Source organism: Pinus tabuliformis, chromosome 5_1 (assembly GCF_031772625.1).
Source record: "Pinus tabuliformis cultivar Carrire ecotype Pingquan chromosome 5_1, CPIR1, whole genome shotgun sequence".
Classification (NCBI taxonomy): Eukaryota; Viridiplantae; Streptophyta; class Pinopsida; order Pinales; family Pinaceae; genus Pinus; species Pinus tabuliformis.
In genome coordinates, this window is record NC_142305.1 from 786,936,230 (window position 1) to 786,952,171 (window position 15,942).

Here is a 15,942-nt window from a genome sequence, read left to right on the forward strand (position 1 = left end):
CATTTCAAACTACTTAGTGTGGTTTATCACGAGGACTTTACAAACATTGAATCATATAATCTTGCACTCATAAATATAAAAATATAATAAATAATATAAACAAAAACCTACAATATAAAGTGTAGCTCAATTGCTTTGAATCGGGTTTAGTCCTCCATAAGCTTAAGTTCAAATTTAGTGCAGAGAGGTTAAGGATAAAAACACTTTGAAAAAATTAAATCTGAGAGAGCTCTCCTCTCTGAACTTAAATTCAAATTTAATTCAAACTTAGCGAAAATAACTTGAAAATAGAAACGGCTTTGGAGAAATTAAAACTATCCTAAAGACCTCCAACCTTAAAACCTAAAGTCAACAAAATCATTAAGAAATAATTTAGGTTTGGCTTATGATTAAGCTCCAACCTTAAAACCTAAAGTCAACAAAATCATTAAGAAATAATTTAGGTTTGGCTTATGATTAAGTTACGAATTTGGATAAATTTATCACTACCTAACTTATAAAATAAGAGAGAATCTTGTAATAAAATTGTACTTTTATTAAAATTTAGTTATATAATTTTAATAACTAAAATCTGGAAAAAAATTGCCACATAGTGACCAAATTCAGATGACTGTCCAAATTACACGGTTCCAAATAAATATTATTTTATTAAACATTATATCTATTTTATCTCCGTTTTCCAAAGCACAGTGAAAATAGCTCTCCGTATAGTTTCCTTTGTTTGCATTAAAAACTAGGAAGCCATCGACCCCACTGTCATTTTTAAAGGTCGATGGGCAACCCCACGCCATTTTTGTGTGGAGACGGTTAAAGGCTTCCGCAATTCTGAGACAAGCATCTCGTTCCATTAACATGCATGAAGCTCTATATATCTAGAATCCAGATATAATTGTAAATATCCTGCCACTTTCCTTTAATCTTCAGGCTACACAAAATTATACAAGGGGAGCTCGACGGTTCTATTTGAGAACTGCCGAGTTCCGCTGCAAAAACTCACGGAAGGTTGGGGAAACCTCGAGAAAATCCGTCTAAAATTTAGCTATTTATTGCTGTATTATTTGAGAATTTGGTCTTCAAGAAACAATGGCCAGCAGTGAAGAGCAGCGCGAGCCGCTCTTGAGGAAGGCTGTTAAATATTATGAGAATTGTCCAGGCTGCAAGGTGGAGGAACGCAAGGAAAAGCAAGAAAGTTATCCTTTAAAGGAATTGATACTCCTCGGATTACTCGTGCTCTGCAATGGTAATACGCAGAACTTGTGACTTCTCTTTGAAATTTATTTAATTTAACCGTTCTATTTTTAATCTTTCTGTGTTTTCTGCGCTGGCTTTCCGTTTCATTAGATGTTTAAGATTCACACCGAGGTAATATGCGGAAATTGTGTCTTTTTTTTGGAATTTATTGAATTTAACCGTCCTATTTTTCATATATACGTTCTTTCTACGCTGCCTGTGAGTCCCATTAAATGTTTAAGATTCACACCGAGATTTAAACATTCAGACAGCGAAATCTCGGTACCTGCGTTGATAAAATTTACTATTTAAGGCCTTTAGTCTGATCCTGAATATTTACCAGTCGAACTTTCCGGGTATTCCAGCTATTCGTGTCAGGCTCTTCGATTAGATCTTCTGAACTTCAAATCTCATTGAAATTTACCTTAATGGAAGGCCCGTTAACCGACCTTCGCTCTAATCAAGGGAGTCTCTAGGAACCGTGACTAGATGTTTGCGTGGAAACCACGTAACGCGAGCAAGCATATTTATATCGTTATTATTATTTTAATGTATCCGATAATAGCTGTTTTTATTTGTTTATTTAGTTAAATTTGTTTATTATACATTACTATCTTACACATCCCCCAGTGTATTTATGGAAGAAGATTATTGTCGGTCCTGATCAGCGCACCTTTTACGATAATAATAAATATGAGACTGAGGTTCAAAACAAATTATTTTTTTGCATGATGTGAACAGTGAATAAATGCTGACTTTTTCGTTCAGTGTGAGTATGATACGACTAAATGAAAAAAGAAATTATTTTAACGTCTATGACGCTAAATTGGACATTGACATTTGTGTCAAAATTATTTTAAAGTCTATGAGGTTAAATTGGACATTGACATTTGTGTCATTTTGTTTTGTTTTGTGTTCCAGCTCTTCCGATATCTTCTCTATTTCCGTTTGTCTATTTCATGGTAAGTTATTTGGTTTAATGCAAAATATTTTTCCCATGGGCCAATTTCATAGAAAGTTCTTTGGTTCAACGCATAATATTAATCAATTAGGGATCCATTTATTTTCTATTTAAATGAAAGAGAATGATTATTTGTCTAGAATCGTATTAGGGATCCATTTTCTATTTAAATGAGAGGAAACAATGGTTGGACGAGAATCGTATATAAACAAAGGATTATTTGTCTAGAATCGTATATAAACATAGGATTATTTGACTAGAATTTTATTTAAACAAAGTCAGTTTTAAATTTATTGTTGTAATTACATCTGTTCATGTGATATCATTTTATTTTCAAAATAGAAATGCAGAAAACCAATGATTAACTTATGACACGGTGGTTGATTAGAGTAGTTCATGCAAAACTAGTTACAATTAATTCCATAGAAAATGTTATCTTTACAAATGCTACTATTACAAATGTTGCTAGCTGATGTAGATGTGCGAGCAAATACGTAGTTCACATAAACTAATAATGTTTGGTTTGATTTGGAGAGTCTGAATTAAGCACCGGACTGTTTAATTGGGAAATCATCGAATGGCTGTTTTTGTTTTAGTGTGCACGGGATGTATTGCATGTCCTATACACACCAGAATGTTCTGCCAAATACAAGTGTCGATCGTAACATAATGGTCAAAACGTTCAAGGCTTAAGGCCTTACTATAATTGCTGTGATTTGCTGTGGGCCGGGGAATCGCAGAAACAAAAAGTTCTATCTTGTTTCTCCTCTTGGGCTTCTGCCATATAAGCCCACATAAGTTGCTTATATACCACGAAGGCCAATTCAAACAGAATGGAAATACAGAGCCTTCATGCTCGAGACTTTGACCATGGAAGAAGTCATTCAATATAAATTTCCTGATTAATTTCTTATATTCTCTGAAGTTAATTCTGTTAATCACTGGAATAAAGATTGGTGTAATTACAATACTTGGAGCTATATTTCTTATTATGTCGCCATAGTCCAGCAAACCAAACACTAATTGTAGCATGGCATAATTACAATACTTGGTGCTATATTTCTTATTATGTCGATATAGTCCAGCAAACCAAATACTGATGGCAGCATGGCTTGAGAATGGAACTTGAGACTTGCAGTAGACAATTTAATTGTCTTTGGCGTTTCACCACATGTTCAAGCCCTCCTACAACTATTATGCATAATGGGTTTTCAGCAATGAGAATAAGCCTTTATAGTCACACTTAGCAAAATACCTCTTCTATTGCAGCTAAGTATTTATCCTATTTCACAAAAGATATGTATGTTTTGATGGAAACCCCCAAAATCTCTGAATATTTTTATTTTCCCATCTTAATCTTATGGAGGAAGTCTGTTTTGTGCAACATTTAACTGCAGCATTCCACTAGGCCATGCTTGAAAACAATGTGTAAATGGAATAATCAATTTGAGGATAATTTCATGATAATCAGCCCATAGAATTTTTTGTACGAGAGTCATTGCATGTCCCGAGTTTGACAATGCAGCTTCAATTTTTCTGTCACCTCCCTGCATTGTTATAGCATCTATCAGTTTCATCCCCAAGCAACAAATACTGAATAATATCCCAGCCAGAACTCTTCCTTAAAAGGCATGTTCTTTTTCAAGTGCAAAAGTTCAGAAAATTCAGAAAACCAAAAGATATATACAATATTCAAATTTTGATGAAAAAGTTATGGACAATTATATTGCCAGACAAGCTGATCATTATTGCATCAAAAAAAGACATATACTTACAATCAGGTGAAACTTTAAACACACATCATTGTTTAAATAGGCTGAAGGCCTTGAATCTGTTTTGAAAGAGTTTGCTTAATTTATATGCACTCACTTGTTCGAACCTACAGTAACTAATGTTGGCTTTAATAGACTGAAACAAACACACATATAAATAGACAGGACCCGAACCGGAAATTCATTAGATTATACCATCCCCATATTACATTTAGTGTACAACTCACCTCTTATATAACTATGGGCGATGGTAACAGTTATGTCAAACTTGTTATTCCATTTTAAACAACCACATAACTGTTTATCCCTATGGTTCATCTCTAACTAACTTCATTTCTCCGATCACAAGTAAGAGTTACTCCAACAACTAACCTTCCAATAGTATACATAGCTCACGTAGGGTAGGGAAAATAACCATACAAACCTAAATAAAGTATCTATGCATTCAGAATATGCACTACATCATAAACATCAGGGCACAACCCTAATTAGAGTATAAATCACATGACTGGTATACAATGGTTCTTGAGATTGCAATTGCAACCCTTGAATTTTCAAGTGAACCGATATGAGGATACAACCAATACTACATACAAACCTAAATAAAGTATCTATGCATTCAGAATATGCACTACATCATAAACATCAGGGCACAACCCTAATTAGAGTATACATCACATGACTGGTATACAATGGTTCTTGGGATTGCAATTGCAACCCTTGAATTTTCGAGTGAACCGATATGAGGATACAACCAATACTACATGAGAAACATGCGTGTGTTTATAGAAGTAGGGAGTTGTATTGACAAAAAAATTAAGACATATGGCCTTGACTATACCTGTAAGGCATTAGATTATGAAATGGAGAAAAATTAATTCTGATATGGCAGTTTCTTGATGCAGCCCCCTCTAAAAATTTACAAAAGGAGACTTATAACCTAGTGTATTCCAACAACCGTATCTATAAGAGAACTTGTGTACAAACTGAACCTCTAGCTTCTTACAAACAACAAATGGAAGATTACAAAATTTCGAAGAATTATTGGCTACTAGCCTCACCATTGGGATGGCAGCATGCTTTTTTCGAGGGTTGCCTCTTCATGCCACCAATGCCTGCCTTTCCCTGGTGCAAGATTATCTGTGACTTTCTTGATTTCTCTCACTTACTCTGTCAAATGATATGATCAGCTGATGTAACAGGGCCGTAAAGTCCTCATTCATCAAACTTTGGTCTCCACTTCTGGGATTCAGTCAGCTTGCTGATTATTATGTGCATTAAGCCAATTGATTTTCTTTATAATTTCTCCGCACATTTGGTGCATTGTTCCATGTTTGTGTGTTTGTGTGGGGTTACAGAAATAGGGAGCTGTATCGAAAAAAAATCTAAGACACAAGACCTCAACTATACCTGTAAGGCCTTCGGTTCTGAAATGGAGGGGCTTTGCATCTGATATGGCAATTTCTTAATATGGCCCCTCTCCAAGAATTTAAAAAAGAGAATAATAACCTACTGTATTCCAACCACCATACCTATATGAATGCTTGTATATAAACTGAAACTCACTTCTAACAGAACAACAAGGGGAAGATTATAAAATTTTGAAGAACTATTGGCTACTAGCCTCATCATTGGGATGTCAAGCATGTTTTGTCAGAGGGTTGCCTCTTCATGCCACCAGCGCTTGGATTTCCATAGTCTAAGATGGATTCTCTCTAACCATGTTGATTTCCATCACTTGCTCTCCCAATGATTTGATCAGCTGGTGTAACACCAGAATAGAGTCCTCAATTGTGCAGTCTTTTGCCTCCACTTTTGGGATTTGTTCATCTTCTTGATTATTATGTGCGTTGAGCCGATTGAGTCTCTATCTATTGTCCATGCATTTTGTCCATTGGTCTATTGATTTTCTTAATTGTTTCCTCTAACTCTTCTAGATCAGTGAACCCCTCATCACATTCTTGAGTCTTTATGTGTACCCCTCCAACTTCCACAACTATAATTGATTGATAACAACAATTTCAGTTCATTGTGGAGAACCCAAGGGTTTTGTTAGTGAGCTATTAGTGAGAAGTGTTAGAAATTTTACCCACTAGTAAGTTTCCATTCGAGGAATGGTACCTTTAACACTGGAGCAAGGGTTAGGTAAATTCATTAAATGCAATTGATCCTTAACTCAACCTTTCTACTCGGTTTGAGTTGGGGGGGGGGGATGTAATCCAATAACTTGTCGCAAGGGAATGGTGCTGCAATTCTCACGCCCAATTATTGACACGACATGACCAATATGTTCCAATGCTTCTGGATATTTAGCTTCATCACCATTTATTGGTTATTTGTGATCCATCCCCACTAACTTTTTGTAGGTCTTGTTACTCACCCCTTTGTGGGTGATATCCCTAGGAGCAATTTTTCTCCAAGATGGTCCTCAGCTAGTAGCCAACAGCCCTTTGCAGCCGCCAAATTGCTTGTTGTGCCATTTCTCTGCCATCTCAGCCAGCCATGTGGTCCCTCACTCGTCTTTCATGATTGTATGTTTGAAGGTAGGCCTCTCGAACCTAAAGGTAGGCCTTGTCATTTGGTAATTGAGTATTGTAGTTTGCTTATCATGGATACTTCTAGGCATGGATTAATGGGGGATTTGACGGAAAGAGTGAGCTAGGTCTGTGCTCTTGTCTCCCAGACCTCTTTTGGATGTTAACCTTGGACACTAGTTTAGCGGGATCTCTTTCACTGACCTTTGGGCTTTAGGGATGGTACTACATGGGAAACCTTGATTTTGGTTGTGTGGTCCCACTCCATCATCCACATATATCACTCCCCTTCCACTCATTATAACCCTATTCATCATTTCTCCTAATTGGGTCCACATCCTTCCACTGGGTCCACATAGGGTTAGCCTTCCCCCTCCCCTTGCCCACATCTTGGGTCTGGCTTGGAATGATGCCCTGGAGGTTGATGCAGCTAAAAAGAAAAGTAAAAGCATAATTGGCCACATTCAACAGGAAGATGTACCACAAAATGCAAAAGATGGTCGGGACAAACATATTTAGCACATGGGCAAAATCTAATACATGAGCTCTACCCCATCATCATGGCCATCACCCGGGTTCCTACAGGCCCTAGATGAGCCTCCTTTATCATTCAGGAACCCATGATTGTCCCAACCCCTGGTAGGCAATGAACCTCCCTACCGTAAGGGGGGTATCCATTTCTATATCTTACATATCATGCTTTTATTTCTCGAACCCCGAGCAGTTAATTAAAGAAAATTCATAAAAGGAAAAAGACATATAAAGAAGGGTGGAAAAATCAAGGTCGAGGCACCTCATGTACCACAATTACTCCTTCCTATACATTATATACCCAAGTGTGGGCTTCCTTTTTGTTAGCTACCCTTGTACCCTAGCATGTGGCCTAGGGCTACCCCTTTCATTCCCTACTCCATTCATCTATTTATCACATTCCACCACCTTTTAAAGGATGTACCTTGGACATAATATCCCATTTAAAAGTAGAAACCACCTAATAGGATAATTGGTTAACCCCATTTGGACCTTAGAGACATTAGCACATGCCAAATCCCACTATGGAAGGGCATGCCATTATGAAGTGCCCCCTGTTGTCCATGGTTTTTAAGCTCTTTAATTCGATTTCTTTTGATGATTTGTTGTACTAGAAGGCTAGGGGATGCATTGGATTTTATGTAGGATTGCAAATGGTCTCCATTTTGAGTTTGGTCTCCCTATACGGGGTCCTAACCCTCTAGAGGGATACATTGGTACATGTAGGTTGTGTGTTGAGGGCCATGGGCCTCTACAACAGTAGACAACACTCCATGGATCCCTAGAGATGTTTAAGGATTGCTCGAGATTTACCTATTGGACGAGGAAGATGCACCTGGTTCACCATGCCCAGTCAGCCCCACAGTTGTACCATGCACTTGGAAGATGACCCAGGACTTGTATGTTGATGTGGCATCTCTTACACCATCATCTAAGTCCTTACAGATAGTCTACATGCATCTTCGACCTACTTGGAGACCCATGAGGTTACTTGTGTGCCCTCACACCCATTGAGAGCACCACATGTTTATTATTTGGAGAACAAGGGACCAACCCCTTGTCCGCTACTTTTGGGAGTCCTATTCATCATTATGGCACTTATTTACTTCATCAGGGGTCTTAGAAGGCCCAATGACATGTATTATTGATCATTCGACCTCTTAAGAGGCTTATTCTTTTGTTTATGAGCTAGTTTGGTTGGCTTGTCACCAAAAGTTAGTTATTTTGCACGTTATTTTATTTAAGGGGATAATGTAGGCCTAATTAGCTAAATCAAGCTCATTAGAAGTGATGAGGATTCATTTTAGCATCATCACTTGATTTTGACTTGTATCTCTCTAGAGATTTTCGCTATTACTTCTTAGTGGACGAAATTTTGGAGCATGGAATGAATTTTGATGTTTGGATTATCTCTTCTTGTCTTGGAGCTTCTTGATTGGCAATTTGATGACGGTTGGATATATTCTCTTACATGTAAGTACACAATTTAATGCTATTCTTTTTTTCACTTTGTCACATGCATTGATAATGGGATTTGCGCTACACTAGGGCTAATTGTTGCATGCATTAGTGCGAAATTGTGGAATTATTGTTTCTAGATAGCATCTCTCTATGAATGGGCCATGTATGTTGAACAAATTTTTCCTAGGGATGATTCTATGGTTGAATTCATCTTGATAAGCCATCTTGTCTTGCAAAACGAAGTATAAAGCTTTAAGGTCACTCTATTTTGCCCTAACGCTAAGCAAAGTAGTCCTTGAAGCCTCCTTGACCTAGAAACGAAGTCCATTCTCATTATTCTTCTTGACTCCAATCTCCCCAAAGGATTAGGCACTGGTCTACCATAAGGTGATCATTTTAAGAACCATTTTTCTTCACCTTTTTTCTTTATTCTAGGTCTAGCCACATCTTTATTCTAGGTCTAGCCACATTAGGCCTCCTAGGGCATTAATTTCTCGACAAACCACCCATATAAAAACTTCAATCTCTTGGCCTCTTCTGCGTGGGTGTGTGTCCTAGGTCCCCTCCAAATTTGAGGAGATTCTTACAGTGGGATTGTGAGATATCCCAAGCCCTAGCCTTGAGATTGATTTTTGCTCTAAGTTTCCTTAGGCTAGTACCTCATAGGGATCATTTTAGCACCTCTAAGTGAAAATATTTTCTTCGATCCCCTTCTTCTCCTTAGTTAGGTTGAGTTCATCATTGGTTGCTAAACACTCTCCTCTTGACCAATCCTGGGTCCACTTGGTCCCATATCTTATCAAAGTCAACTCTTCAAAAGCCACTTGGGAAACCAAGTAAGGATTTTAGGGTTTAGGAAACTCCTTTACAAGTCACATTACCTAAGACAACCACTCAAATCCCTACTCTCCTATCCTAAATAACCTTGCACCTTGTGTAAGAAGCAAGCAAGTCCCACTCTTGAGTCTCTCCTAGGAAAGGGTCATCGAGATCACTTCACATCCATCTTAGTTGATCTATCTTTCATAAATGATTCTCTATATCTTTGGTCTCCTCCCATCGGTGAAAATCCGTAAAGAGTAGGAAGCTTTGGTTGTGGTGATAGTGGGCTTTAGCTTCATTGTTGCTCTTAACCTAGCAAGTGCCCCTCTAGGCTCCCCTGCTAGTTTGAGCAGTGACATTTTGGCATCATTGTTGGGGACACAAAACATGTTTTTTGTTCCCCATACGACATATTGACATAACATTATTGGCGACTCCATTGAAAGAACAAAGCCCTAGTTCTTCAATGAACTTTAAGGTCGATGCTTGTAGGGTGAAGCAAGCATTTTTCTAGGCATCTTTAAATTCACTTTGGTGACTCCTATATATTTTTCATGTATATCTCAAATAGGTTGTCTTTCTTTGATAAATTTCCCGCTTTGGACATTGCTAGCATCCCTGGGCACCCTAATCATGTCACGAGAAGGATAGTACGTGGGGTTCCCGTATTTGATGGTGATCCACTCTCCTTACTTGACCGCGTAGAAAGATTTAATGCACATGCTTCAAGAGAGGAGGTTGCTCACCAAGATGTCCTTATGTTGTTTTTCATGGGATATCTCGGTGGTCATAACTCATGGCTGCATGATCATGAAACGAAGAGCATCTCATCTATTGAGGAGTTCATTGATGGATTTCTTGGACATTTTCAAGTATGCCCCACATTAAGCATCCAAGAGGGAGCCTTCATTGACCATCATCAAGAAATTGAGAATCTAAGTAATGAGTAGGAAGATGAGTCCTCTGGTCCACATGACGGAAAGGATGATTTTGAGAACACGTGTTGGGAAGGATAAAGTTGAGACCAACCTTACCTTTCTTGAGGATATTACTCCTGATGACTCTCCTTTTGAGAATCTTGAGGAAGGTGATCCCATTTGCCCCCTTAGAAGATGACATTGGAGATTAATTCCATATTGAAAAGGACAAATGGGAAATCATTGGCCCTAAATTTGATTGTTCTCCCATTTATGACATCGACAAGGAAGATGAGGTCGAGAGTGGTCCCCCCTTTCTCTCAGACATTATTTATGATGACATATCCATCGGTACCCACGAGAAGGAGAATTATTATTTTCTCTTACATGAAGAGAGACATTTGGAAGTAATTGATTCTCCTTTTAGGGAAGACCCAATCTTTGATGCTAATAATGAGGAAATCGATAAGGCTCCTACCTATCCTCCTTATGATTCTATGTTCAAATCACTTGAAGAAGAAAGACCCGTTGAATATGACAGTTGACCCCCCCCTTGCCTTTTCCTCTTGTTCATCATCTTGATTCTTCCTCAAGTGATTCCCTCACCCCTTGTCATATGATCCCAAGTGAACAAGAGACCTTTCCCCCTTTCAAGTATAGTGTCAAGGACGAGCCCCTCATTAACTACACTTTATCCCCTTGGACACACCCTCAGGGTTTGATCACTGCATGACATCCCCTCTCCAATGTAACCATCACCTTGAGAAACCTATTTATTGCACCCCTTCCTTCCCTCACACTTCGTTCCCCTCTCATCACGACCTTGTGGCATCTACAAAGCATGATATTATAAACAATGATTGTGATAAGGGGTTGTTGAGAGTGATCTTTCATTCCACCATTGCGTACTTAGAGGGAAATCTCTGCACCTCTAGATTGGCTTATTCTCCTTCTCCTAGGGCTTCCTTTTACCTCAAATGGAGATCCTATTTTCCCACCTCCCACCCACTTCATCCTCCATACAAAAGTATCTGCATTCGCTTCAGGATTTGCTACATGAGTAGTCATACTGGCAGGCATATGTATATTGATATGATGATATGTTGGTTGCACTGGCTTCATGATTACACTTAGCATTAGCATTATTATATGCGTGTTAGGGTAGGATGCATTGCATGCTGATTTTGGTTTTAGAACTAATGTTGTATGATATTTCTCCTGATGGATTAGCTGCATTTAGATTTAAAAGGTTGCACTTGAAAGTTTATTTCTTTGAGTTGATTTTATGGGTCTAATCCAAGGATGTGCGATCATGAGACGCCGCGAAAGCAAGTTGCCCCATGTTTTTCATCTATTATATGTGTAGGTAACAGGTCAACAGTAACCAAGAGATTGTTGGAATTCTCGTGACCTCCCGTTCGAGTAGCTTTGTCTACTTTTCGAGAGAAAACGTCCTAGTTGGAGCCAGATGTCACCCACCATTTTGTGGGTGATATCCCTAGGAGATTTTTTTCTCTAAGATGGTCCTCAGTTGGCAGCCAGCAACCCTTTGCAGCCACCAACTATCTTCCACTTGAGCCAACCATGTGGTCCCTCACCCATCTGTCATGATCGTATGTTTGAAGGTGGGTCTCCCGAACCTAAAGGTAGGCCTTGTTATTTGGTAATTGAGTATTGTAGTTTACTTATCATGGATACTTCTGGGTATGGATTAATGGGGGGTTTCGATGGAAAGAGTGGGTTAGGTCTGTTCTCTTGTTCCTCATACCTCTTTTGGATGTTAACCTTGGACCCTAGTCCTGTGGGATATCTTTTACTAAATTTTGGGCTTTAGGGATGGTACTACATGGAAAACCCTGATTTTGGTTACGTGGTCTCGCTCCCTTATCCACATATATCACTCCCCTTCCACTCATTATAACCCGATTCATCATTTCTCCCACCTGCGTACACATCCCTCCACTGGGTCCACATAGGGTTAGCCTTCTCCCACCCCATGCCCACAACTTGAGTCGGGCTTGGAATGATGCCCCGGAGGTTGATGCAACTGAAAATGAAAGTAAAAGCATAATTGGCCACATTCAACAGGAAGATGTACCACAAAATGCAAAAGATGGTCGGGACAAACACATTTAACACGTGGGAAAAAGTCAATACATGAGCTCTACCCCATCATCATGGACATCAACGTGGTTCCTACATGCCCTAGATGAGCCTCCTTTATCATTCAGGAACCCATGATTGCCCCAATGCTTGGTAAGAAATGAACCACCCTATCTTAAGGGGGGTATCCACTGCTATATCTTACTCATCATGCTCTTATCCCTCGAGCCGTGAGCAGTTAATTAAAGAAAAATCATAAAAGGAAAAAGTCATATAAATAAGGGTGGAAAAATCAAGGCTGGGGAACCTCATTTTCCACAATTAGTCCCTCCTATACATTATATATCTAAGTGTGGGCTTCCCTTTTATTAGCTACCCTTGTACCCCAGCATGTGGCCCAGGGCTGCCCCTTTCATTCCCTACTCCATTCATCTCTTTATCACATGCCACCACCCTTTAAAGGATGTACCTTGGACATACTATCCCCTTTAAAAGTAGAAACCACCTAATAGGATACTTGGTTAACCCCATTTGAAGCTTAGAGACATTAGCACATGCCAAAGCCCACTATGGAAGGGCATGCCATTATGAAGTGCCCACCTGTTGTCCATGGTTTGTAAGCTCTTTAATTCGATTTCCTTTAATGACTTGTACTAGAAGGCTAGGGGATATATTGGATCTTATTCCATATTGTGGATGGTCTCCATTTTGGGTTTGGTCTCCCTATACGGGGTCCTAACCCTCCAAAGGGCTACATTGGCACATGTAGCGTGTGTGTTGAGAGCCATGGGCCTCCACAGTAGTAGACAACACTCCATGGATCCCTAGTTATGTTCAAAGATTGCTCGAGATTCACCTATTAGACGAGGAAGATGCGCCTCGTTCACCATGCCCAGTTGGACCCATAGTTGTACCATGCGCTTGGAAGATGACCCAAGACTTGTATGTTGATGTGGCATCACTTACATCATCATCTAAGCCCATACAGTTAGTCGACAAGAATATTTGACGTACTTGGAGACCCATGAGGTTACTTGTGTGCCCTCACACCCATTGGAAGCACCATAGGTTTATCATTTGGAGAACAAGGGACCAACCCCTTGTCCACTACTTTTGGGAGTCTTATTCATCATTATGACACTTATGTACTTCATTAAGCTTCTTAGAAGTCCCAACAACATGTATTATTGATCATTCGACCTCTTAAGAGGCTTATTGTTTTGTTTATGAGCTAGTTTGGTGCGCTTGTCACCAAAAGTTAGTTATTTTGCACATTATTTTTTTTAGGGGCTAATGTAGGCCTAATTATCTAAATCGAGCTCATTAGAAGTGTATAAATAGAAGTGATGAGGATTCATTTTAGCATCATCACTTGGTTTGGATTTGAATCTCTCTAGAGATTTTCACTATTCCTTCTTGGTGGACGAAATTTTGGAGCATGGAATGAATTTTGATGTTTGGATTATCTCTTTTTTTCTTGGAGCTTCTTGATTGGAAATTTGTTGATGGTTGGATATATTCTCTTACATGTAAGTACAAAATTTAATTCTATTCTTTCTTTTACTTTGTCACATGCATTGATAATGAGATTTTCGCTATACTAGGGCTAATTGTTGCATGCATTATTGTGAAATTGTGGAATTATTGTTTCTAGATAGCATCTCTCTATGAATGGGCCATGTATGTTGAACGAATTTTCCTAGGGATAATTCTATGGTTGAATTCATCTTGATAAGCCATTTCATCTTGCAAAACAAAGTATAAATCTTTAGGGTCGCTCTTGTTTGCCCTAACGCTAAGCGAAGTAGTCCTTGAAGCCTCTTTGACCTAGAAACGAAGTCCTTTCTCATTATTCTTCTTGACTCCAGTCTCCCCAAAGGATTAGACATTGGTCTACCATAAGGTGATCATTTTAAGAACCATTTTTCTTCACCTTTATTTATTTTAGATCTAGCCACATTAGGCCTCCTAGGGCATCACTTTCCCTAAAAACCACCCATAAAAAAACTTCGATCTCTTGGCCTCTTCTGCTCTGGTGTGTCGCCTAGGTCCCCTCCAAATTTGAGGAGATTCCGACAGTGGGATTGTGAGATATCCCAAGCCCTAGCCTTGAGACCGATTTTTGCTCTAGGTTTCCTTAGGCTAGTACTCATAGGGATCATTTTAGCACCTCTAAGTGAAATCTTTTCTTTGATCCCCTTCTTCTCCCCGTTTAGGTCAAGCTCATCATTAGTTTCTAAACTCCCTCCTCTTGACCTAACTTGGGTCCACTTGGTCCTTTATGGTCCCATATCTTATCAAAGTCAACTCTTCAAAAGCCACTTGGGAAACCAAGTTCCAAAAGGATTTTAGGGTTTAGGAAGCTCCTTTACAAGTCACATTCCCTAAGCCAAGCCCTCAAATCCCTATTCCCCAATCCTAAAGAACCTTGCACCTTGCTTAAGAAGCAAGCAAGTCCCATTCTTGAGTCTCTCATAGGAAAGGGTCATTGATATTACTTCACATCCATCTTAGTTGATCTATCCTTCATAAGTGATTCTCTATATATTGGGTCTTTTTTCATCAGTGAAAGTCCATAAAGAGTAGGAAGCTTTAGCTATGGTGACAGTGGGCTTTAGCTTTATTGTTTCTCTTGACCTAGCAAGTGCCCCTCTAGGACCCTCTGCGAGTTTGAGCAGTAACAGGTCCTTGAAATGTTTGATAGTCTTTTTTAATTAATCGAATACATGCCAATTAATGTTGTTTTTTGTTAGTTAATGGAATTTTATGTTAGTCAGTTGCACTTTCTGTTTGCTAGTGAAAAAGTTTCATTATCTCACGTGAGAAAGAAATAAAGCAAAACTGGTAGTTTTTGTTATAAAAATGCTCTTATAAATTAGAGTAGGGATGTCTAGGTTAATTCTTGTATGCGACTCTATGAGATATCTCTTGGTGGCCAACTCAGTGACATAACACGAGGATATAGGACACGTAAATACGAGCATTCAAATTTAGACACGGTGAACCTAGAAACATGACACAGGGGGACACGTGAATCATGATCATATCTATTTAGTCATTTAGTAATTTAGTATTTACAATTTTACAAGTTTAGAACTAGTTAGTTTATTAATTTACTACATCAATGATGTTCACAGTTCAATGCTAATTGTTCATGTTATTAACAATGGTTCAAGCACATAAGAAACTAGAAATTTAGAAATATCATGATTGATAAAATAAAACTAGAAATTTGGAAGTAGAACTTAGATATTAAAGCCATAAATTGCATATTAAGTCATCAAAATCAAAGTGTATTACATAGATATCGAGGGAATGCCACTGGAAAATACAAAATAGAGTAGATACAAAATAGATAGGAATATCATAGCTCGTCAGTGGTACTAGTCATGACTCACTAGTCAATAGTCCAAGTCCTCCTCCATGTCATAATTGTTAGAAAATCGGAAAGGCAGAAAATTTTTCTTATCTTGATAATTACTTGTGATTTATTTGTAATCTTATTAACTTCTTTTAACTTCTTATCATCAAGCAACTACCAAAACATAAATGCATGAAGATCAAAATAACAAGGACACAAGATGTAGGATTTAAGTTAGGGAAAAACCCCT

General features: G+C 38.5%; 1 protein-coding gene across 3 annotated transcripts in view; it reads left to right on the top strand.

Moving 5' to 3' along the window:
• Positions 1-717: 717 nt before the first annotated feature.
• LOC149167291 (protein ZINC INDUCED FACILITATOR 1-like) overlaps positions 718-15,942 on the top strand; it is a 374,552-nt gene continuing 359,327 nt past the window's right edge. The window contains exons 1-2 of one of the 3 annotated variants that reach the window (XR_016260912.1): positions 718-1,240; positions 2,152-2,192. Coding sequence is in view for 2 of the 3 variants with exons in the window: in XM_089432925.1 (XP_089289051.1) it covers positions 1,084-1,240; positions 2,152-2,192 (198 nt within the window). In the remaining variant the exon portion in view is untranslated. The remainder of the gene's footprint in view (positions 1,241-2,151; positions 2,193-15,942) is intronic. The other 2 variants (XM_089432925.1, XM_089432924.1) reach the window with 2 other exon arrangements.